The sequence below is a fragment of the Cajanus cajan genome, chromosome 3 (genome assembly GCF_000230855.2).
Source record: "Cajanus cajan strain Asha chromosome 3, NIPB_CcT2T_4, whole genome shotgun sequence".
Taxonomy (NCBI): domain Eukaryota; kingdom Viridiplantae; phylum Streptophyta; class Magnoliopsida; order Fabales; family Fabaceae; genus Cajanus; species Cajanus cajan.
The window spans coordinates 14,342,339-14,367,091 of record NC_138519.1 but is presented as its reverse complement, the minus strand read 5'-3'; the positions used below and the strand labels follow the sequence as shown (position 1 = coordinate 14,367,091).

Below are 24,753 nucleotides of genomic sequence, written 5' to 3'. Positions count from 1 at the left end.
CGCCAACCTCCTTTCCTTCACCATATATCCTCCTTTTGTCCACCTTGTTGAACCTAGATCAAGGGCAAGGCTTCCTCTCCTTCATCCCTACATCATTTCATGGAGAAGGAACCCATCAAAAATGATTGAGAAAAATAACACATGGGATCTAGTAGACTATCCAAAAGACCAAGATATCATCGGGGTAAAATGGATTTACAAGACAAAGCTCAATCCGGACGGCACCATACAAAAGCACAAGGCAAGGTTGGTAGCTAAGGGCTATTCACAACAACCTGGAGTCAACTACAACGAGACATTTGCCCTAGTAGCACACCTAGATACAATTAGAGCTCTAATAGCTCTTGCGGCAGAAAAAGGATGGAATATCTTCCAGTTAGATGTCAAGTCCGCTTTTCTCAATGGAGTGCTGTAGACCCCTAAAATTGTCCGGGTCGGAAATAAAGCTCGAAGACTCTCAAAGACCGAAGGAAAGTCAGCCGGAAGGACTCCTGGAAGACCCTAGGATGATTCTTTGTAGGTCTAGAAGTCTTAGAGTAGCTTAGAATAAGGGTGTGTGAGGATTGGAGCCCAATACGCCCTCCCAAAGGTTCAGTACGGCCGTACTGAGCCATTTGAACTACAATACGGCCGTAGTGAAATCAATACGGCCGTACTGAAGTTTTTGAACTTCAGCACGGCCGTACCAAATTCAATACGGCCGTACTGTAGTTCAAAATGGCTCAGTACGGGCCGTAGTGAAATCAATACGGCCGTACTGAAGTTTTTGAACTTCAGTACGGCCGTACCAAATTCAATACGGCCGTACTGTAGTTCAAAAACCCAGTACGGGCCGTATTGACCTCCCAGGCCGTATTGCGCCTCAATCCTATAAATAGGACGTCATTTTCACATCCTCCCAGACTTTTGACACATTCCTCAACCCTCATGCTGAGTATTCTTGGGTTTTTGAGCTATTCTATGCCCTAGATATCTCTCCGGGAGCCGATCCGACGAAGTTCTTGAGTCATGAGCCATTAGCTTGAGATTTGAACAAGTCGAAGGGAAATCTCTTTGATTTCCATAGTAAAAATTATCTTTAGGGGAAAGGAGCGAGCGGACGTGTAGTGGGAAGGAGCGCCAAAAAGCCTCCTAAACTTCGTTTTGAATATATAAAAGCCCACTTCGAAGGTTTCTTTCTAAATCCTTTCTTTTACTGCTCTTATTTATTGCTTTTTGATTATTGCATTGCATGTTTAGAGCTTTTGTCATGTAAATATTTTATCTATAATCGTTTCTAATAAATAGGGGTAATTTAGTAACTTTACACTGTTATTTATGAAATAATCCGTCATAGGGAACCCGAAAGGGGCGTTGTGGGGTGCTAACACCTTCCTCGCACGTAACCGACTCCCTTACCCGACTCTGGTTGTAATGGCCAAAGTTGATTTACGAAAATCAATTGCCTTATATCTTTTTCCAATGTTTTGAGTAAAATATTGGTGGCGACTCCAAGAACCCTTCTTTTTACGAAAACCGCTAATCCATGGAGGGTCCCGTTTGGGATTAACATAGGTTGGTGAGAAACATTTAATAAATATTGTTAGTTCGATGAGGTCTCAGTTTGAGAACAAGTCGCTCTAACAATCCATCATTTTTCCAAACTTTAAAAAGAGTCCAACCATCGTCGCGAATGCCAGTGTCCGTTTCGGCGGGTGGCGACAGATGGCGACTCCACTGGGGAAGCCTCGAGAGTCAGTCCCATTTAGTGATGGATTATTTCTAAAATAATAGTTTAAAATTACTTCGTTACCCCTCGCTTGTATGATAACATGTTTTACCTAGTTGGCTTTAATAACTGTTGGATGTTTAAATTTCCGCAATCGTTTGAAATATAAACTGCACACGAACCTTTGCACACAACAGTTCCCTCTATACCCGGGGGCATGAGTGGAAAGCCATAAGGAGTGGATGTTAGTACGGCCGGTTGTCGAATGGGTCTATAGGTGCCCGTAGACCGCTGTCGGAAAACATCACTCAAGGTGAAAACCATGAACTCGAGTCCGATAGTGCGTTGGAGCTTTCCATCGACTTATGACGAGAGGAATTGGGTCCCTATAATGGGGGCACCTTGGGGGCCTTGGACCGGTGAGAACAGTTAGAACCTCCTTGAATATGCACTTTTCTGCAGGATACCCCTACCTCGTGATTCGCTCGTGACTGTTCGTGGATGAGTGAATTGTTTGTGCATTATTTATGTGACATTGTTTGAGCATACATTGCATTCTTTAAACATACAACATTCCCTTTTAAAATAAGAATAAATAGGAATAAGAATCTTCCATTACATGGTGTTAACATCTATCTTCATCACATTCATGTAGGTAGTTTCCATTTTCACCCCAAAAAATACAAAAAATACCCAAAAAAAAAAAAAAAAATATTTATCCAAACCAAGCAATATCATGCATCATCTTAGGAGCATCCCGAAAACATGATAATGCTTAGTTGAATAAACACAATGCATGCATATTCAACGCCATCATCTCATATCATGCATTTTTATCGTAGATCATGGAGGGATCTAGGGGAATACAAGGGCAGTTGAAGAAAGTGGACTTCTTATTATACCGTGCTGAGAGGTTGGATCACCTCTGTTCTTTGATGCCACGTGAGGCTCGTGTTGAGTTCGAGAAATCATATGGACGAGTCCTCGATTTGATGAAGATATGTGTGGATCCGGCCTTTCTGAGAGCATTAGTTCACTTTTGGAGTCCCGATCTGCATTGCTTCGAGTTCCCCCAGTTTGACTTAGTTCCTACTCTCGAGGAGTACGAGCTCATGCTGCGATGGCCCAAATCAGCAGGGGTCTATGTCTTTCATGGTAATTATGTGGCCGTGGAGAGGGTCGCTACTCAAGTCAAACTACCATCACGATCATCTGTCTTAGTGGGGAACGGCAATATCAAAGGTTGGAAGCTCGCTATGATCGAGGATCACCTTTCTTCCTTAGCTGGTGAGGGAGATTGGTCAGCTTTCAACAAGACTCTAGCGTTAGCTGTGTTTGGGACAATCCTATTCCCCTTTCACGCTAACACAGTGGACCATGCCGCTATGGATGCTTTCTTCGCATGGGACGTGCACATGAAGAGTCCCGTGCCTGCCATTCTTGCAGACACCTTGCTTTCTGTCAACATGTCTCAGCAGAAGCAAGGGAAGATTATCCGATGTTGCACCTCCTTATTATATGTGTGGAGCATCACACACTTCTATGCCTCTAGTCACATGGGGACTTTGCCCGATCCGTTGAGGAATTTTTCAAAGATCCCCGTATGCCGCCGTTATGCTTCCGAATGGAAGGAAGAGATGGAACAGTGGAGCATTGAGCACTTCACATGGGTTTGTCCTTGGTTCCGTCCGAGCAATGTATTGATGAGATGCGGCAGTTACCCAAGCATACCCTTGATGGGCCTCAGAGGTTGCATAGCTTATTCACCTAGATTGGCTATGAGACAACTTATGAGGACTCAGATTGTTCCTACCAAAGAGGAGCTTGGAGGATTGTGTTTCTCCTTTGATTCCGAGCATCAGAGGGACATGCACGCTGTCATTAGAGCGTGGGAGAGACCAATCTACGAGGAAGATCGAGAGCTTGGAAAGCCTCGGGTATCCGTCTCCACCGACTACGAGATTTGGAGGAGCGAGAGGGGGGTGCCCCAACCATCCACCTCTTGCGCAACCGCAGTCACAAGGAGGGTGCTACAAGAACAAGTCGATGCCTTGACCAAGAAGCTGGAAATCATGGGAGCTCAGATGAGAGTTCTTGAAGAGAAAAACGAAGAATCCAGTTTCTCCATTGACGGTCTACAAAGGCAGTGCAAGAAAAAAGACCATGAGATAGAGCGGCTCAAGGACGAGTGTGCTAACCTTAATGAGAAGGCTACTCGGGCATCCAAAATGCCAAAGGTTGAACCGAGTAGTCAACTCCGAGATGTTGACGCAAAGATAGCACACCTTGAAGCCGAGTACGCAAGGCAGGCACAGTTGATCAAGTACATGCAGGATGACTTACTCTTGACTCGATCCAATGCGCAGCAATGGCGGGAAGTTGCTTAACAACAAACCGCAAGCCTTTCTGATTTTCGCAAGAAGGAAAAGGAAGGACTAGCACATATGGTTAAGCTCCAAGAGGAGAAGGATCGAGCCGAAGACGAGCTTAATGAGCTACAAGCCATGATCAACTACCACATTCAAAAGGCGAAGGACGCTCAAAAGATTAGTGATGATATGAGCCAAGCAGTCCATACGCAAGTTGAGGCAATGGCCCGTCATGTAGAGGAAGCCGAAGATGAATGGAGAAGAAACATGAACCCGCCTGTGGGTTTCTATCGGCTCTTCTCATTTTGTAAAAAATTGCTTCAAAGCATTGTATAACAAGTTGTACACTTTCCTTGATTAATAAATTGAATTTTTGAGATCTATGGAATCTTTCAATTGCCTTTGCATTTCATAGTCATTCATTCGCATACATCCCTCCTAGTAATTTATTAATAACATTAATAAAAAGAAAGGATTAATCGATGCGTATGTTCAGAATGGATCGCACGCCGTTCGTTATCAAATGTAAGCCAACAACCGCGCCAAGCGAACGCACATCAACTCCGTTGTTGGTAATCAAGACGAATAAAGGGGAAGGTCCGATACCGTTAAGGATCACTGCTCCAAGACCTTTTCCCTACGAATCGAATAAGGCTGTGCCATGGATATACGACATCCATTCTTCTGCCGACAGCGATATCTCTAACGTCGCTGGACTTGGGGGCATGACTAGGAGTGGCAGGATCTACACTCCCGAAGATCTTCATGATAAAGCTCCCAAGAATAAAGGAAAGGAAAAAGAAAAGAAAAAAAAACCGAGGAAAATAAAGAGTCTGAGGATAAAGATCAAAGGACGAAGAGGAACCAAGATCCTTCTCGACGTTCTTTAAGCCAGATCTTTAGGAAGGCCGGTTCACAAGCGTCAAGGCCGGTCGTCGTCATCAAGTGTTCTTCTTCTTCCGATAGGGATGTATAGACCTGATGACTATTAGAGATCACTCCTCGGGGACAGCCCGACCCCCGAGCCTCGATAGGGCACATGTTTCCGTTAGAATTATAATAAAATCATTCTTTATTAATTCTTACTGCTTCTCTTCTTGCTTACAATAAATTTCTAGACCACGTTATTTTTAACCCTGTTTGAATAAGCATGAATGAGGTTAAAATCGTCTTAATAACAATAAACCCGCATCATTTTTATGTGAAAGTGGGTGTGATAACTTGGAGCACCATTCCTTGGCCTCGACAAGTGCCATCATGGATAAAAAAGAAATCCTGTAAGGACAAAATCCTAAAAACAAAAAAAAGCTCGGCAGGAAACCCAAAAAGGGGGCTGCGCAAAAATAAGAGCAAAGAACCCGCTAGGAATCCCACGAAAGGGTGACCTAGGCAAAAGTTAGGGTTGCAAAAATAAACAAAAACAAAGGTCCGCTGAGACGCCACAAAAGGGTGTTTTAGGCAAAAAAATAAGGACAATCAAAAAGCAAAAGAAATCCGTGATGGTACCATGAGCTGATTTCAAAAAGAAAGGTTCAAGGGAAACTATCTAAGTTGTCGAATCACAACGTCGATAACAAGACTTTCTTAACTTCATAAGTGTTTAATCAAACAAGCCTAAACACATGAGCCTACCTTGGCCAGCCATTCTTACAAAAACCGTTTTCAAAACAATAATAATCCCCTCTAAAACACAAACTTTTGAACAAAAATATCTTTCCTTTCTTTCTCTTGTCCCAAACGATTTTAGAATAATCTAGTGGAAACATGGAGATATAGTGGTCAATAGGAGGGTTGATACGTCTTCTAAAGGAAGGGAAGGATCACTGGGTTGATGACACCAATCTCGATATAACACGCATCATTCCTCGGTTACAGAAATCGGCAGCGCACAGCCCGTCTAAGAGGAATGGCAAAATCCAAGCAAAGAAACGCATCGGTTAATTCTTTTGAAAAATAAATCAAATAGAATTAGGTGCATCATACCGCATACATGCATACAGATGATAGGTGTACTGGAAGATCACTTATTCTCTGTTTATTGAAAAAACAAACAAAAAACAAAAAAATAAACTTCAGAAAAAACAATGCGCCCGTACCATGTTCAGTACACCCGTACTAAAATTAGGGTTATGAACAAATTTTCAACTCAATACGGGCGTACTGAAATGAATACGGCAGCATTGGCCATAACGTCCACACCAATACGGGCGTATTGAATTCAATACGGCCCGTATTGGCCCATTCTTTTGTACATCAACAACATCTTCATTCCTCTGCATACTTTATCTGTGAGTGTGTTTGAGATCCCTCCGATGCCGAAAAAAAAAGGCCAAAATCGACAAAAAAAGAGAAAAGGCAAAATTCAGAAAATACAGAATAACTGAGCCTGGAGAGGCTTGCCGAAATAATACTCCCCAGAGACATCTCGGCTTGCACTCTTGGGCCGAATTCCCAGTGAAAGCTATCAGGGCAAGATCAGCAAGATTCCTCAACGGAAGCATGATCGTCCAAACAAAGCATCCGAGTCAAAGGACTTAGACTTCCTCAGTGGAAGATGGCTTTCCAACTCAAGCGACGAGTGAAGCTAAGCCTGAAGAGGCTTTCTAAATAATACTCTGGGATACACAAGATACTCAATTCCCATTCGCCTACTCAGAGGCACTCCTTCAAAAAAAGGAAAATCAGAAAAGATCAAAATGACAGAATCCCCCAGCGGATAACAGCCTACGCAGAGGCAACAAAACCAGAAAATCAAAAAAAGAGTCACCCGAATAAGGATAACCGGGATACTCCACAAGCGTCGAAAGGACGTCAGCCAATCATAAGGCATCGCTCACATCAGAAAGAGCATCTTTGTGTCTACATCCCCAAGGAATCAGAATTTCCCCAGTGGGCACCAACTACGCAATGGAAAGTTGGGACACAAGAACCTATGAGTAACTGCACATCCCCTAGACGGATCCCTGCGTTATCCAGCCCTCAGCGGCACCCAAATCGAAAACAACCGTCGAAACAGCATCGTGGACTGTGGAGATAAAATCATCTCAAATCCCTGGAGAGGGCAAACTCACGCTACCAAAGTGACCAGAAGCACGGAGGTATGCAACCCTGGGGAGGGCAAACCGCAGACCCTGGAGAGGGCAAACTCACGCTGCCAACGTCGTCAGAAACACGGAGGCATGCAACCCTGGGGAGGGCAAACCGCAGACCCTGGAGAGGGCAAACTCAAGTTGCCAAAGTGATCAGAAACACTGAGGTATGCACGAGCCTGGAGAGGCGACGACTAATACTCAGCTACCCCGTCGTCAGAAACACGGAGGTATGCAGCTGCCGAGGTTGTCAGAAACACCAAGGTATGCACGAGCCTGGAGAGGCGACGACTAATACTCAGCTACCCCGTCGTCAGAAACACGGAGGTATGCAGCTGCCAACATCGTCAGAAACATGGAGGCATGCAAACCCTGGAGAGGGCAAACTCACGCTACCGAGGTTGTCAGAAACACCGAAGTATGCAACGAGCCTGGAGAGGCGACGACTAATACTCAACCTGGAGAGGCTACTCAACAGTTTTCCCACCTGAAGACACTACAAGTCGGAAGGGTGGCCTGTTCCCCAGACAATTGGGTCAACTCCTTTACTTGTCAACCTGTACACCAAAAAGTCGTTTCACTAAGTAAAGGGGGGGCAGCTGTAGACCCCTAAAATTGTCCGGGTCGGAAATAAAGCTCGAAGACTCTCAAAGACCGAAGGAAAGTCAGCCGGAAGGACTCCTGGAAGACCCTAGGATGATTCTTTGTAGGTCTAGAAGTCTTAGAGTAGCTTAGAATAAGGGTGTGTGAGGATTGGAGCCCAATACGCCCTCCTAGAGGTTCAGTACGGCCGTACTGAGCCATTTGAACTACAATACGGCCGTAGTGAAATCAATACGGCCGTACTGAAGTTTTTGAACTTCAGTACGGCTGTACCAAATTCAATACGGCCGTACTGTAGTTCAAAATGGCTCAGTACGGGCCGTAGTGAAATCAATACGGCCGTACTGAAGTTTTTGAACTTCAGTACGGCCGTACCAAATTCAATACGGCCGTACTGTAGTTCAAAAACCCAGTACGGGCTGTATTGACCTCCCAGGCCGTATTGCGCCTCAATCCTATAAATAGGACGTCATTTGCACGTCCTCCCAGACTTTTGACACATTCCTCAACCCTCCTGCTGAGTATTCTTGGGTTTTTGAGCTATTCTCTGCCCTAGATATCTCTCCGGGAGCCGATCCGACGAAGTTCTTGAGTCATGAGCCATTAGCTTGAGATTCGAACAAGTCGAAGGGAAATCTCTTTGATTTCCATAGTAAAAATTATCTTTAGGGGAAAGGAGCGAGCGGACGTGTAGTGGGAAGGAGCGCCAAAAAGCCTCCTAAACTTCGTTTTGAATATATAAAAGCCCGCTTCGAAGGTTTCTTTCTAAATCCTTTCTTTTACTGCTCTTATTTATTGCTTTTTGATTATTACATTGCATGTTTAGAGCTTTCGTCATGTAAATATTTTATCTATAATCGTTTCTAATAAATAGGGGTAATTTAGTAACTTTACACTATTATTTATGAAATAATCCGTCATAGGGAACCCGAAAGGGGCGTTGTGGGGTGCTAACACCTTCCTCGCACGTAACCGACTCCCTTACCCGACTCTGGTTGTAATGGCCAAAGTTGATTTACGAAAATCAATTGCCTTATATCTTTTTCCAATGTTTTGAGTAAAATATTGGTGGCGACTCCAAGAACCCTTCTTTTTACGAAAACCGCTAATCTATGGAGGGTCCCGTTTGGGATTAACATAGGTTGGTGAGAATCATTTAATAAATATTGTTAGTTCGATGAGGTCTCAGTTTGAGAATAAGTCGCTCTAACAATCCATCATTTTTCCAAACTTTAAAAAGAGTCCAACCATCGTCGCGAATGCTAGTGTCCGTTTCGGCGGGTGGCGACAAGTACTACAAGAAGATATCTATGTAGAGCAACCACAAGGTTTCATAAGCAAGGGCAATGAAGACAAAGTACTAAGGCTCAAAAAAGCTTTATATGGTTTGAAGCAAGCTCCTCGAGCATGGTATAGCAGAATAGATCAATACTTCACCGATCATGGATTCAGGAGGAGTAAGAGTAAGCCAACACTATACATCAAGACCCAAGTTCAATATGACACACTCATCATCTCCTTATATGTAGATGATCTTATCTACACAGGGAACAATATGAAGATGATGACAGAATTCAAAGAAGACATGATGAAGACATTTGAAATGACGGACCTTGGCTTGATGAACTACTTCCTTGGTATTGAGGTAAGTCAAAAGAAGAAAGGGATATTCATTTGTCAAAAGAAATACACTAAAGCGCTCGTGAAGAAGTTCAAGATGAGTGGTTTCAAGACTGTCACTACTCCGCTTGTGACAAAGGAGAAGCTACAGAAAGATGATGGAGCACCAGATGTTGATGCATCTCGCTACAGAAGTTTGATTGGAAGCTTACTATATTTAACAGCCACACGACCAGACATAATGTATGATGTAAGCCTTTTATCAAGGTTTATGCAAAAACCAAGCCAAATTCACTTTGGAGCAGCTAAAAGAATTCCAAGATACCTACAGGGCACGAAGGAGTTTGGTATTTGGTACAAAACAATGACCAACTCAAGTTTGCTCGGATACATCGACAGTGATTAGGCAGGATCGGTAGATGACATGAAGAGCACCTCAGGCTATGCCTTCTCACTTGGATCAGGAATATTTTCTTGGGCATCAAAAAAGCAAGCAACAGTTGCACAATCAACCGTAGAGGCAGAATATGTTGCAGCGGCTGAAGCTACAAGTCAAGCAATTTGGCTACAAAGAATACTTGCAGAAATTGGAGAACAACAAGATGGGCCTACTACAATCAACTGCGACAATAAATCAACAATCGCAATGACAAAAAATCCAGTACATCATAGCAGGAAAAAACACATTGCAATTAAATATCACTTCATCAGAGAAGCAGAAACAACTAAAGAAATCAAGATGCAGTATTGTAAGACTGAAGAGCAAGTTGCTGACATATTCACAAAGGCACTACCAAGAACAAGATTCGAACAGTTTCGCACTATGATAGGAGTTAAATAAATTTGTATCAAGGCGGAGTGTTAAAATGTGATACAAACTTCTAGAATAAGCTAGATCATTATAGAAAATACATAGATGTATGCTAGTAACTACTAGATGATACAAACTCTAGAATTATGTAGATAATTACATATAGATAGAAAACTCTAGAATAGATATTTCTAGAGTTTTCTACATAAAACATGAATGATGTGTTGAGGCCTATAAATAGGTCATGTACTCAACATTTACCAAGCAACTAGTAAGTCATTTCCACTACTCAGATCTATTCCAACTATTCCTCTAAACTAGTTTTCCTCTCAACTAAGCCTATCATTATAAATTTGCCCCCATTCCTTCTACTAATCAAATAAGTTTTTTCTATTTGATAATTCATAAACTAACAAAATCCTATATCTATAAATGCGCGACGCCTGTCGTCGCAGACACGACATGATGTCGTAACCCGATTCAACTTCTATTTATAATATAAAAGTTGAGTTACTCTAAACCTTAAATCCTAAATCCTAGACTCCCGCAATGTCATCACAAATGCAATCCGGATTCAACTGAGCACACTATATCGCTCATCTCAGATAGGTGAATCTTCATCGTATCTGTGAGTAACACTACTTTCCTTGCTTTCTCATAAAAATGCATCTTCTTCATGGTTGAAATAATGTCATCATGTAATTTTTATTTCCTTGGTGTGTTTGAATTTTCATGCTTGCTAGCTGCAAGAGTTATTCCTCTGCTCTATCAAATGGTAATAATCTCTTAACATTTTTTTGTTTTTTCATTTGTGTGCGAAAGGGGTCTTTAACATTCAATTTGTTGACGGTTTGAGTTATTTTTGCTTGATCAAGTTATGAGGGTAATTTCAAGAGCTTTTATCCCCATTTGTTAAGGGGTCACGATGGCATTCCCTTTGCTGGTGGAAAATCTTTGACAATCCAATCATCAATGATGAATATTCTTGAACTTTTATCTTATCAAGACTAATTTTCGAGATGAACCTTTATCATCTTATTCTCTTCGTGTCACTAAAGAGGTATTCCTCTCTTCTCTATAAGTTATTATTATTATTTTTGTATTTCCATTATTTCATATTTTGGAAGGGAAAATAAAATATGTAGATTACTGTGAGGGAGACTCTAAACACTGCACTCAATAAGGAAATGTATGTCAATTGATCCTAAGGCCTTCTTGATGAGATAAGAGGTCTCCTATTTTTTTTATATATTTTATTCATTCTCTTTTAGTTTTACCACTACAAAAAAATGTGTGATTTGTGGCGATTATTTTGGTAGTTTCTGGCGGTTAAAAACTGCCACAAATTGCATTACCGGCGTCATTAATAACCGCCGGATCTACGGTCGCCAAAAATCGTTTGTGGCGGATATTTTGTAAACGCTGGTTTTGTGCGCTAGAAAATTTAATCTTTTTCTGGCGGTTTGAAACTGCCACAAAATGCATTTTGGTTTGACTTGTTTAACATTTTCTGGCGGTCCAAAACTGCCACAAAATTGCTGTTCTGTTTGACTTGATCATCATTTTCTGGCGGTTTGAAACCGCCACAATATTCATTTTAATTCTACCCAATTCAAGATTTCTGACGATTTTTAACCCTCCACAAAATTATTATTATTTTTTGTTGTTTACATTTTCTAGTGGTTTTAGATTGCCATTTGTCGCATTTTCTAACAATTTTAAACCGTCAAAAATACACTTTATTTTACGATAATTTTTTATTTTTAAAATATATTTGGAATTATTTTAAAAGCACATTTTTATTATAAATTGACAAATAATATTCGGTATATTTTAGAAATTTATCAAATTATTATTTAAAATTATCACTAACCATATTAATCATTAAAAATTAATAATGACTATATTATATTGTTATTTAATTCAAGTAACTTATAAATAAAAATTTTACTTGTCAAATTTCTAGGATCACTTATTTTAATAAATTATACCTATAATTATAATAATATTTATGTGTTTTGTATGTTTCTTGTTCAAATATAATTACATAAAGATACATTAAATTAACAACTTTTAACATTATAAAAAAAAAATCAAGACAACATCTAGCCATAGGTCTAGCATGACATAATTTTTATTATTAAGATATTAACATCCATCAATTTTAAAACATATCCAACATATTAAGTAACTCAAAATCAAATTCATGATCAATGCTCAAAAGTAAAATATGTAAATTGTCCCAAAATTAATCTTGCTTCAAATATAAAAACATAGGTTCAAATTCATGAGTTCATCATGTCTAAACAAAACAATAATAATGTCAAACTCCATGAACATTACTATCTAATGAAGATCCTCCTTGTGGTGTTGTCATGTCGTGTCCACTCCCTTCATCCTATAAAATACAAATTGTTTAATGTTATCCTTATTAATAAAATATGCATAAAATATTAAACTTCAATTAAGTATTAATATAATTTAATTTAGTGCAAAATATAAAACACTTACCACTACATTATTACTACTACTACCAAACATAGCCTCTAACTCCGTAGGAATATGTCCTTCCTTCATTTGTATGTAAGCAAGCATGATTTTTTAATGTCTTGACATTTTCTTGAGAAGTTGCCAATTCACCCTTCAAACTAATTACTTCCTTTTTCAATTGAGAATTTTCAGTGGAATCAAAATTTGAAGAACTGCACCCTACACCACTAAATCTTGTGGATGATTGAAATGCCACACTATGTAGACCTCCTAAACCCAAGCAACGTACACGTCCAACATGATCCTTTCCCAACACTTTACTAAGACTATCATTAGTTGAAATTTCATTAGAGTTGTCACTTTGACTCATTTCTGTTGACATCTTCTCCTGAAAGAAACATGAATAAGTTCTTAAAGTCATTTTCATTTGTTTCTTCAATTTTAGAAGCAGTTTACTAAAAATTAAACAAATAAAAATTTGCATAGACTAATGTTCCAGCTTAATTTGCAAACTTGGCTATATCTCAAACTACAACTATAATTGGAGTTTTTACATACCAACTTTTTTATGGGAAAAAAAGTAGTGTCCAGGCATAACTAATAACATTTACTTGTACCTGATACATACCAAATATGCCTAGTTGAAATCATGGTAATTTTACTTTTCTAAAATGCAAAATTTAATAGTTGGATTCAATCATCCCTATCAGTCAATTCATTTTCAGGGAACCTTTGTGGAGCATAATTAGTACTATATAATTCATTTTTTTTTTTGGTGATTCCGGTATTTTAAGTTATTTTTAATTATATTGTTAGTATAAAATATTTATCAATTTTGTGATAATTAATTTTTATCGAGAGAATTTAGCTATTCATCTAAGTCTGTCTTCACAACTATGATTGTTTAAGGTAAACTATATACTAAAACTAAGTTGATGTATAACACAAGTTTTGCTTCGGAAGGGTTGTTTGTAATTAAATTGATATTTATTATTGTTTTGGGAATTTTATTACATAATATAGGTATAAAAAAGAACTGAAACAGATATGTTTCCTAGTCCTAGCTACTTTCTTTCATCTGCGTGTTTAGAATTGAATTTCAACTTATTTTCATCTGTATTGGCTGATAATGTTTTAATTCAATGATGCAAGGTAAACTTTTCTTCTTCTTTTTTTCTTCTTTCATAATCCTAAAGCTGAGATGCTACTTATGTTTCTCTCTATTCAAGTTCTTTGGTCTGCAATTTGGAGGTTTGGCTGTCACCATGAACAGTGCCCTATATAAAATGCATCATTTATCATATTTAACACTGGATTTTCATTTTCCAATGGCTCATCTATTACTTCAGTGTCCCTTGATGCCATTGTTTCATATGCTTCACCATGCCATATCCAAACTTTGTAATTTTTTGGAAATTGCTTACAAATCAAGTGGTCAAAAACAACATCTCTAGTTTTCCATTTACTAAAATGACATTTAGGACATGGACACCTTATTGCACCATTGACAGATCGATTTTCAAAAGAAAAATCTAAGAATTTATTTAATCCATCTAGATATTCTATTGTATTCCTTAGCATATCAATCCATGATTTATCCATTACTACATCCATCTGACTAGGTTCAAGAAGAAGAAAAAACTAGATAAGTAAATTAATTTAAAAAATGGCATATATAAAAATGAAAACTAGATAAGTAAATTAATTTTAAAAAATAGCATATATAAAAATGAAAACTAGATAAGTAAATTAATTTTAAAAATGGCATATATAAAAATGAAAACTAGATAAGTAATTTAATATATATATATATATATATATAAAAGGAATTAGATAAGTAATTTTAAAACAAATCATGCTTACCTGAGATGAAGCACTTAGGTAATGCAAGTGAAGTAAATTTGGAGAAGCTTTTTAGTTAATCCAAGAGAACAAGAACCTGCTTTAGTTTAAATTTATATACAAATTAATTAATTAAAAATTGACATACATGAATTAAATTTATATGCCAAAATGTAGTTTTAAATTCGGCTATTGCTGATTATTTTTATTTTTATTCATTGCATGGGAATTTCAATTCCTGGAAGATGTAGTTTTAAGCCAATGCCCTGTATTGGAGGTCATTTTTACTGTGGGCTTAATCATATTTATCCTGACTCATTGTCTCATTGTTTTAAACTATACCTAATTTCTCAAATATGTTATGGAGGCATATAATATTTTTCCTGATATTGATTCTACCGCTACAGTTTGTTTCATATGTATGCTTCCTATTTCAATAGTATTTTGTTATTTTCTTATAAACTTTCTCTGCTACATAGGAACTGACTTTATATTGTTATATCTTTTATTCAAGTGTTTATATTGTTAAATCAGTTTTTAGAGAAGTTAAACAAGAAAGATTCTATAAGTCATCAGGTATGGACATGACTCATTCTGATCTTAGGAATTAGACAAACCACACTGGAGTAAGACAAAGTCACAGGTTCAGACACAGGAACTGAGGAAGAATGTGAACATAAGCCAGCTGAGGTTTGAGACAGATTTGATGAAGATATGGCTAAGGGACAGAAGAAGCACATGATACCAATTAGAGTCTATGGTTGCAGAAAAATAGTAAAAAGAAAGAGAAAACAGAGAATTAAGAGAGAGAATGATATTTGAGAATAGTTGTTTTGATTGATAAAGAAGTTTTGTGGTTCTTGTACATACAAGAGTCGTTACAAGCAGACAAAGAGATGCATTTTCTAACTGACCAACTAATCACTAACTTCCTAATGAACTTTCTAACACACTTGTACATATTCAGTTCAGAATTGTAGTGTTTCTGACACTTCAACACACAGTACGAATAAACTGAGGTACCATCATAAACTCTATGGCAAGGAATCCCTACTTTCTGATCAATTTTATTACTAGTAGAATTCATATTACTTTTATTTTATCAGAGCAAAAATGTATTTCAATTTAAGTTTTGCCTATTTTGTGTATTAGAAAATAGGTTTATTTAGTAGTTTGGATTGATCAATCTACTTTTCTTCTTTCGAGTATTTCAAGACTGAGATAACTATTAATCATATATTAACAGGTTCATGGGTTTGTTCAAGACAACAGAACTGGAGAGAAGGTAGCAATGTTAATTGGGAAGTGGGATGAAGCAATGTACTATGTACTTGGGGATCCAACCACCAAGCCAAAAGGTTATGATCCGATGACAGAAGCTGCATTATTGTGGGAAAGGGACAACCATGTAACCAAGACAAGATACAACCTCTCTCCTTTTGCAATTTACTTGAATGAAATATTACCTGGTCTATTAGAGAAGTTGCCTCCAACTGACTCGAGGTTGAGACCAGATCAAAGACATCTAGAGAATGGAGAGTATGAGCTGGCAAATGCAGAGAAACTAAGACTTGAACAGTGGCAGAGACAGGTAAATCACCCACAACTTTCAATTTTTGCTCCATTGAATCTAGTGTGTATTGGAGACGATTTTTACATAGCCTTGTAGTATTATATTTTCCCCACCATGATATAGTTGCCATTTGTTCGCAAATAATCACCTTTTATTTTCCATGTCTCCTTGGATCTCCCATACTTGTTTGGTTTAATTTTATCAGCAATCTGTTGGGAGAATTATGGGTGCCTAAGAATCATGATTTTTAGTACATGAGAAGCTTTTATTGAAAATTCTTTTAACTTATGGTTGATTCATAATTCAGGCAAGAAAAATGCAAGAAAGAGGATGGCAACCGAAATGGTTTAAGAAGGATGAGGATGGTTGTTATCGATATACTGGTGGCTATTGGGAAACAAGAGAAAAGAATAATTGGGATGGAATCCCGGATATATTTGGACAGAGTTGTGATTTACCTTCATGTTCGGAAGAGACTGTATATATGGAATGCAAGTTTAGCATGATGCACCAACAATGGAAACAACAATAACAATAATAGCTTTATCCCACTAAGTGACATCAGGCACATAGATCACATGATGCCATTAGTCTCAGTAAGAAACCAAATTCTTGGGAATATTATTCACCATGAGATTCCTTTTGATAATATCATTCAATGTCATTCTTACTCTCCCTCTACCCTTCTTTCACATGGTTAAAAACTACACAATCTACTTTCACTACCTATGCCTCCAGCGCTCTTCTATGCACTAACAGTAGCAAAAATAAATTGCACATATAATTTAATTGCAGAGTTATTATACCAAGAACAACCAAACAAGAAAAAAACAAACACATACCAAGGCAAATTGGACATTGAACTTCTTTGCGTATTTCCAGAAGTTCTACAAATACAAATCTGTAAACAAAGCATGAACTTAAGCTTTTATTTATATAAACTTAATAGGTAAAAACAAAATTAATATTCAAAATCTGAAATATAAATGATGCATCTATAACTTGTATATAGTCACAAAAAATCAAAAATCTTCACCCACTTGATAGCTAATAGTGAAACAGTAAATTCAGCACCTTTTTAATAGTTTTTAATGTGTATGAAAAGTAAAAAAACAGAACTAAGGCCTAATAAAGGCAGTTCCGATGGCATCGGCAAACAAAAGATGCAGTAGGGGAGCAGTACAAGAATCTAGAAGCTTTTTAATAGTTTAATTATAGTTAATACTAGACATTGGCCACTCCCACTACCTTCCTTGATCATATAAATTCTCTAAAGTTGCTATATGCTTGTAAAAAAAAAAAAAACTAGCCATAGCCACTTAAAAAGTCAGAAAGGAGGTTTACAAACTGAAGTTGCAGTGTTGCAGATACCTATGGCTTTATATTTTTATTCCTCAGTTCCAGAAGCTTTGGGAACTAGAAAAGCAATTAGAAAGTGATTTCCCACCTTCAACCATGCAACAAGCAAAAATTAAAACCTTTTTTACAGATATGCGGCATTTCTAAAAAAACCAGGATGCAGGTATGATTTAATATGGTTCAAGGGGATCAGTACTTTATGTAAGTTTTGGAAGCCAAACCAGCCTCCCTCATGCTCAACTTGTTGAACTGGTTCATGGGCTTGAACATTGTGGTTATAGTTTCATAGTTTGAGCAGAAACTCTTATCTATCTATTTAATTCATTTCTTCTATTTATCAGTTAGGAACCCATAATTGACTTATGCATAAAAACCACCTCTAGAAATGTAAAACCATAATTTCCGACGAAAATAGAGAAAGAGAAACGCGAGTGCAATACCAAATGAATTCCCGACAGGATTTGAAATTGAAACTCTCCTAGCAAATTTCGCTGTCCGATTCGAAGCTACATGGACAATACAACCATCTGCAAAATTCAAGAGAACAGGAAATGATAGCTTAGACAGAAACAAATTGACTTAGACAGAAACAAATTGTATATGAAATCCTACCCTAAGATCAATTGAATGCATACATTTCCCGCGGGCAGGTTTCGTAACCTAGGTTTTGATTCTCATTAGAGAATGGCAAATTGTAAGTATGAGTCGAAGAAAATAGAACAGATTTAATGCCCTTGGATGATTGAAAACTCACCATGAATGGATTAATCGAGTAGAAAAGAGAAGCTCCTCACGAACAGTAATGATAGAGACGAAGGAGCTTGAACAGTAATATTGCGGTCGTTTAGGTTGATTATTTTGAACTAAAATTGTAAAGGTGAGGGTGAGATGAAGAAGGCGAAGAGAGGATGAACAAACCTTGTCTTCGAGGGGTGCTGAAGCACATGGACGCGCGAAAGCAAAGAGGATGGCGGGTTCGTGAGGCTGAACTAGAAATTGTTTTTTTTCTTTATTTTAAATTGATTTTATAAGTTTTTTTTTTAATTTCATAAAAGAACTAAGGCACGTATAATTAATTAAATAAAAAATTATTGAACGTTCTGGTGGTTTTAAACCGCCAGAAAGTGTCAACACAGTAACGATTATCATTCCTGCGGTTTAAAACCGCCAGAAAGTGTCAATAATTTGTAGCATTTGTCATCCTTTCTACAAATGTAACATTTTTTGGCGGTTTATGGAAACCGCAAAAAAAAACCGCCAATAACTACCTATTTTTTTGTAGTGTACAAATGACTTATTCTTAAATATCTTCTTAACTTATTATACGGATGAGATAACATATGAGATTCTTGGTGGATGAGACAACCCTACACTCAAGATCTGCACATATCTCTCATGGAATTGGATTGTGGATCGTTGATAGATGGGATAACATTGCAAACTCTGGTGAATAAGACAACAGCACATTATGAGATCTCGCACGAAATTGAACTTCAGACTTTGGGGTATATGGAACTCAACTTCACACTTTGGAAGAATCATGGAATTGAATTTTTTCTTCATCTTTAAAAATTTTCTACATTATCTTATGTATATTTTTCTTTGTTTAGAAGAGTTTTAGAATTACATATTGAAACTCTATTTTTAAAATTATAAATATATATTTTTCTTTATATATTATAAATTGAATAAAAAAATATTTTAAATGTCATTACCTTTCATTTTAATTGTTGGTAGTATTTATTCCTTCACGTTTCAAAATTTGTAATTTCCCTCTTATTTCTCCATAATTTAAATATATCTATTTGTAATTATGAATAAATTTTCATAACTTTTTTTCTCTTTCGGATTGTGCTATTTAGGTGGTGCGAATATCATAAATTACGATGCATTCACTCCTTGTGGTTCATAGGTTTAGTCATATTTTATTACTTAGTCTTTCTCTAATATCTATTATATTTTCTTTTCTTTTAAATTTTTCTAAACTTTTTTCACTAAGTAAGAAATGTTTGGTGTTAAAGAGAGTAGATGATGAGACATCTCAAAAAGTCATGAGAAAAAATTATAAATAATAAAATGTTCAATTATCAATAAATAAATAAAATTATTTGATTTTCATTATTTAATAAATAAATAAAAATTAATAATCAACAATAATTATTAATTATTGCATTTCATTATTACATAATTTTCGAAATTAATTGTTTTTAATTAAATATTTATTAAACTTTAATTTTAAAATATCAGTTACTTAAAACAAATTTTAATACAATTATTATGTTTCATTACGACTTAATTGTATAATATATTTTTTTGTTAATTAAATATTTATTACAAACTTTAAATTTTTTTTTATCATCCACCTTAATATATGATAATGATACATATACTGATATGCATGTCATTAAATTAATTTAAATTAGTTGCTATTTTAGCTGTCAAACAAAAATAAATTAGTTTCTATTTTAAAATAAATTTGAATTTAATAATTAATACAACACCTTAATCATTGGATAAATAAACAATCACTATTTATTTTAATTGTACATTATTATAATATTAGTATCAAAATCAGTATTGCATCATTTAGCAAATCAACAAATGTTAAAAGAAAGTTAATTTTTATTTTTTGCAAATCAAGCATAGAACTTCATGATTCTAATAAGCATAAAACTTAATAATATTTATTGATTTAATTTTCTTATAATTGACAGATCAATCAAATTGAATTCCTTAATTACAAATTAATTATTAATATATAACTATTAATTTTGAAAATTTTAAATTATTAATTACTGATAGCAAATTATAGCAATATCACATATAAATTAAGATTTCTAAATACTAATTACTCAATTCAAATTTTAATATAATTATTATATGTTTTATTGTGGTGCAATTGTCCGAATTGATTATTTATTAATAAGTTATTTATTATAAAATTTTAATTTGATTATAATCCTCTTAAATGTATAATATACCTTATAAAAATATTAAGAATAATTGTTTAATTATACATTATTATTAAATCATTACTATATTAAAATATTAATTAAAATATTTTATATCATTAATATATTAAAATAGTATTTTAGAGAGAAGGGTTCTGGGTCCATGAACTTTATTCTCCCCAAAACTTCTCTGTTTTGATTCATTTTCTTCTCTACATTCCTGATCTCTTCTTTCTTCCCTTGAATTCAAGCTTAGGAGCTTGAATTATCATGGTTGAGAACGTTGTGGTGTTGTTTCTGGGTTGGCGAGTTTCTCCCTTCTCCTCCTTCTCATGGCTATTCTAGGCTTGGATTAAGGTGAAGGAAGCTAGAATGGTTGTAGTTTGATTTTGAGCATGTGATTCTTATGTTCCTTGTTGTTTACGGGGTGGGGGGCAAAATTTTGAAGGATCCAAATTTGGGATTCATGTGTCAAAGGTTCTGGTCGTTTTCATGGTTAGATGCGGAAATTGGATGTTTTGGTCTCATTTGTTGTTACATGTGTTAATTTTGGATATTTTGAAGTGCCCAAAGACTGGTTTCTGTATTCGATGTGGTTGTTTAGTGAAATTGCATGTCTAATTGGTGTTAGAAATTGAAAATGGGCTAGTTTTGTTCAATGATCTATGGGTGTTTTGTTATCATATATATGTAGTGTCAAGTTTGGGTTGCATGTGGGTTTTATTTCAGTTTTTGAGTCTCGTGTTGCGTATATGAGTTGTTTTGGTTTAGGATTTTAGCGAGAAGTTGGATATAAATTTGGGGTGGAAAGGAGTGAGTTTGGAAGTGTTTAAGGCATTTTGATTGCCTTGACGATGGTACACTCTTTTGCTTTCTGGTGTAGGGCATGTTTAAGCTGCACTTTTGTCGTGCCCGTAAATGTGCTTTATTGACAGAATTAGATTTTTTGATCTTCATAAAAGTTGTACCCTTGGATGTTAGTTTTCCAATGCCACCATAATAATTTAAAATGGAGGTCTAGAACTCCAGTTATGATTATTTTAGTGTGTAGATGACAATTTGCCAACGCTGATTATATTTGTTGCATTTTCTAATATTTTTAGCTAAGTAGATGATCATTTCAAAATTTCATGTCTTCATAAGAGTTGTAGCTTATTCTCTTAGATTTCTTTTGAGATAGGTTTGAGGTTATTTGGATGAGTATAATTCTCTACGTGTTATTTTCTTTGACAGTTATTGAAGGGAGATACATGTTGTTATGATGTTTTTGAGTTATTATGCAATGTAATGATGAAAATTGATTTTGTTATGATGTTCTAAAGTATTATCATGTGGATTAAAAATTTGTTTAAAGTTGTATGATACTATGTTGTAAAGTTGGTTCATGTACATGTTATATGATGTAAACAAGTGATTGATTCATATATATGCTTGGGGATGATATATATATATATATATATATATATATATATATATATATATGAATGTTTAAACATATTCTAACATGATTTGGTATGCATGTATGTTAATATGAGGATGATGATGAATAGGATGGTGAATTGACCATGTATGTGATGCATTGTTGCATATTATGTCTTATGACATGTGTCTAGCCTAAGAATTGAGAGAAAAAAAATATTTTGAATCTTGAAGAGCTCACATAGAGTCTCTTGAGAGTGATGCTTAGATAGGCCACTGATTTGAAAACCCTCTTAGAGAGGTAAGTCTCTTGGAGTGGGTTTTGGCTAAGGTGGGTCTCCTCTAAGTCTTTAGCTAGTGTGGGAGTGAGGTAGGAGGTCAAGGGTTCTTCCCTTAACCAAGTACCTAGGAAGGTTGCATGGTTCCTTGCAAATAATCGGTGGGCGAACTTCACAAGTGACTTGATAATGCATATCAAGGTCGTGGTAAGTTTGTACCCAATTGTACTATACTTGACGATGAAACCAGACTTCCATTAGTGTAAGTGACACGATTTGAGTAAATTTTAGAGGGGATTTGATATCCCAGTTTGTTGTGACTGAGCAGGTGCATTGGATATGAAAACGATTAGGATGATTTCGGTAGGATGATATGTCACTTATACTGCTCTGTTGATATGGAGATCTCCTAAGTGAATTTGTGACGACACATTCACTAGTACAGAATATACATATCACGTCGGTCATTTTAGGGGGTTTTACGTCGAAAAAAGATGCGACGTAGAAGCGGGAGACGTAAATTTACGTCGGGGCTCGAAAACCGACGTAAATTTACGTCGGAGATTACAAGGTCCGACGTAAAAAGTTGCAAAAAATTTAAAAAAAAAGAAAAACGACTGCAGGCCTCCATGCAGAACGGGCCGTTCTGCTTGGAGAACGTCCCGTTCTACAAGGAGAACGGGCCGTTCTCCAACCAGAATAACCCGTTCTGCACGGAGAACGGGCCGTTCTCCAAGCAGAACGGCCCGTTCTGGAACCCAGACTTGGCTTTTCTTCTCGCTTTTCCTCCTCCTTATTTCTAGCATCTAAAATCACAAACAGAAAAATGAGAAGACGTAATAAAAACCACACCTCTTGAAGACGTAGCATCTAGATCAACTATCAAGGCACAAAAAGTAATGAAAACAAAAAAAGTAAGTCTAAAAAATTAGAAGGCAGAGGGATGAAGGGAAGCAAGAAGAAGGAAATATGAAAGAACCCTTCACATACTGGAATCGTGGTAGCAAGAAGAAGCGTAGAAGGGAAGCGTAGAAGTAAAGAGAGGGACGAAGGGAGAAGTAGTAAGAAGGAGGCCGGAAACCCTAACCACTAACCCAACGAGCTCTGGAATCGTGAGTTATATGGAGAAATTGACGTCGGACAAGGGGGGTCCGACGTAAATTAGCCAATCTACGTCGGCTACAAAATAGTCCGACGTAAATTGTCTAATTTACGTCGGAACCCCATATGTCTGACGTAAATTTCCCCTCTATATTTACGGAACTACCACCACATTTTTACAACGTCGGCTGTTCCAGTTTCCGACGTAAATGAGGAGACGTAGTAGCCCCTTTTTGCACTAGTGATTAGATGATTAATATGCATTGGTATCTTTCATGTGTTGCATAATTGCATGATTGTGGTTATGATGAAGTGTATGGTACTTAACTTTATGATTGGTGATTTGATGATTGAGTAACATGGATGTTGATTCTTGTGCTTGTATAGTTTTTTATTGAACTATAGTTTACCCTTCTGCTTTCCATGTGGATGGACTGTTATGATCATATTATGTATAAGAGTAGGTTAGGGTTAGGTTGGAGCGATTGTGGCTGTTGCGGAGGTGTTGGGGTTTTGTCCTAGTGTCGAACTTACAATTAGAGTAATTGGTTAGGTGTGTTTGACCGGAACTAGGGCAATATTATTTTGAATAACTGTATATACATAGTATTCTATTTTGTACATAAATACGTGGTTTTATCATTACACACACACACACACACAGACACACACACACATATATATATATATATATTGTTATCCAATTTAATATTTTATCTAAGTCGACTAGTGTAGTTCATGCAATTCCTCTGACTGTAAGGACCATAACAGGTCGTTACACTTTCTCTCTCAAACTTCTCTCTAGGCTCTGTTGAGTTTAGAGATAACGAGCCCCAACTCAAAACAGAACATTAAATACCTTTTTTTTCCCTAAGGTCACTAAACCCTCAACACTCTCAAACTTGCTCTCAACCTATCACTACAAGAAAAATGTAAATTTTCGACGGAAAATTTCCGACGGATATGGATCTGTCAGAAATTTCTGACGGATTTACATTTTCGTCGAAAATTTTTGACAAAATTTTTCGTCAGAAATTTTCCGTCGGAAATTTCTGACAGAAACATAAATCTGTCAGAAATTTCCGACAGAAACTTTTCGATGGAAAATTCTGTCAGAAATTTCTGACAGAAAAATAAATTTGTCAGAAATTTCTGCCAGAAAATTTTTGACAGAATATTCTGTCAAAAATTTCTGACAGAATTTTCTGTCGAAAATTTCAGACGAAATTTTCCGTCGGAAATCTTATTTTTAATTATTATTTTTAATTTCTTTTTTTAATTTCTTATTTTTAATTTATTATTTTTAATTTCTTATATATATTTTAGTGTTAAAAATTTTATATATCTTTTAAAGGTATAAATATATATTATAATTATTTATTACAAGTTTTTTATATCTACGATTAGTATTAAAGATGAAAATAAATTAGGCTATACTATATAGACTTATTTTATAATAATTTAACACTATTAAAAATATAAAAATCTATATGTTAAATTTATAAAAATAAAGTTTAATTTATTTATGATATAAATATGT

General features: G+C 36.2%; 2 protein-coding genes and 2 long non-coding RNA genes across 9 annotated transcripts in view; 1 reads left to right on the top strand and 3 right to left on the bottom strand.

The window, feature by feature from the left end:
* LOC109791836 (serine carboxypeptidase-like 19) overlaps positions 1-24,753 on the bottom strand; it is a 54,278-nt gene that overhangs the window by 16,544 nt on the left and 12,981 nt on the right. The gene's annotated exons all lie outside the window — the stretch shown is intronic.
* The window catches only part of LOC145955580 (uncharacterized), a 42,178-nt gene that overhangs the window by 14,345 nt on the left and 3,080 nt on the right, over positions 1-24,753 (bottom strand). The window lies entirely within an intron of this gene.
* LOC114915385 (uncharacterized) lies at positions 12,032-18,559 on the bottom strand. Of its 6 annotated transcripts, XR_014432229.1 has the most exons (8): positions 18,383-18,559; positions 18,219-18,284; positions 18,077-18,124; positions 17,905-17,991; positions 16,948-17,006; positions 14,554-14,629; positions 12,712-13,078; positions 12,032-12,598 (listed from the first exon to the last, which is right to left on the bottom strand). It is a non-coding gene; the product is annotated as an uncharacterized LOC114915385 (long non-coding RNA). The 6 variants fall into 6 exon arrangements; XR_014432230.1 differs by lacking the exon at positions 18,077-18,124 and having other exon boundaries at positions 18,383-18,556; XR_014432228.1 differs by having other exon boundaries at positions 18,219-18,555.
* LOC114915237 (oxysterol-binding protein-related protein 1D) lies at positions 15,746-16,973 on the top strand. Its single transcript, XM_029269648.2, has 2 exons — positions 15,746-16,123; positions 16,413-16,973. Exons 1-2 carry the CDS (start codon positions 15,824-15,826, stop codon positions 16,635-16,637), a joined length of 525 nt encoding a protein of 174 aa, XP_029125481.2. The 5' UTR covers positions 15,746-15,823; the 3' UTR covers positions 16,638-16,973.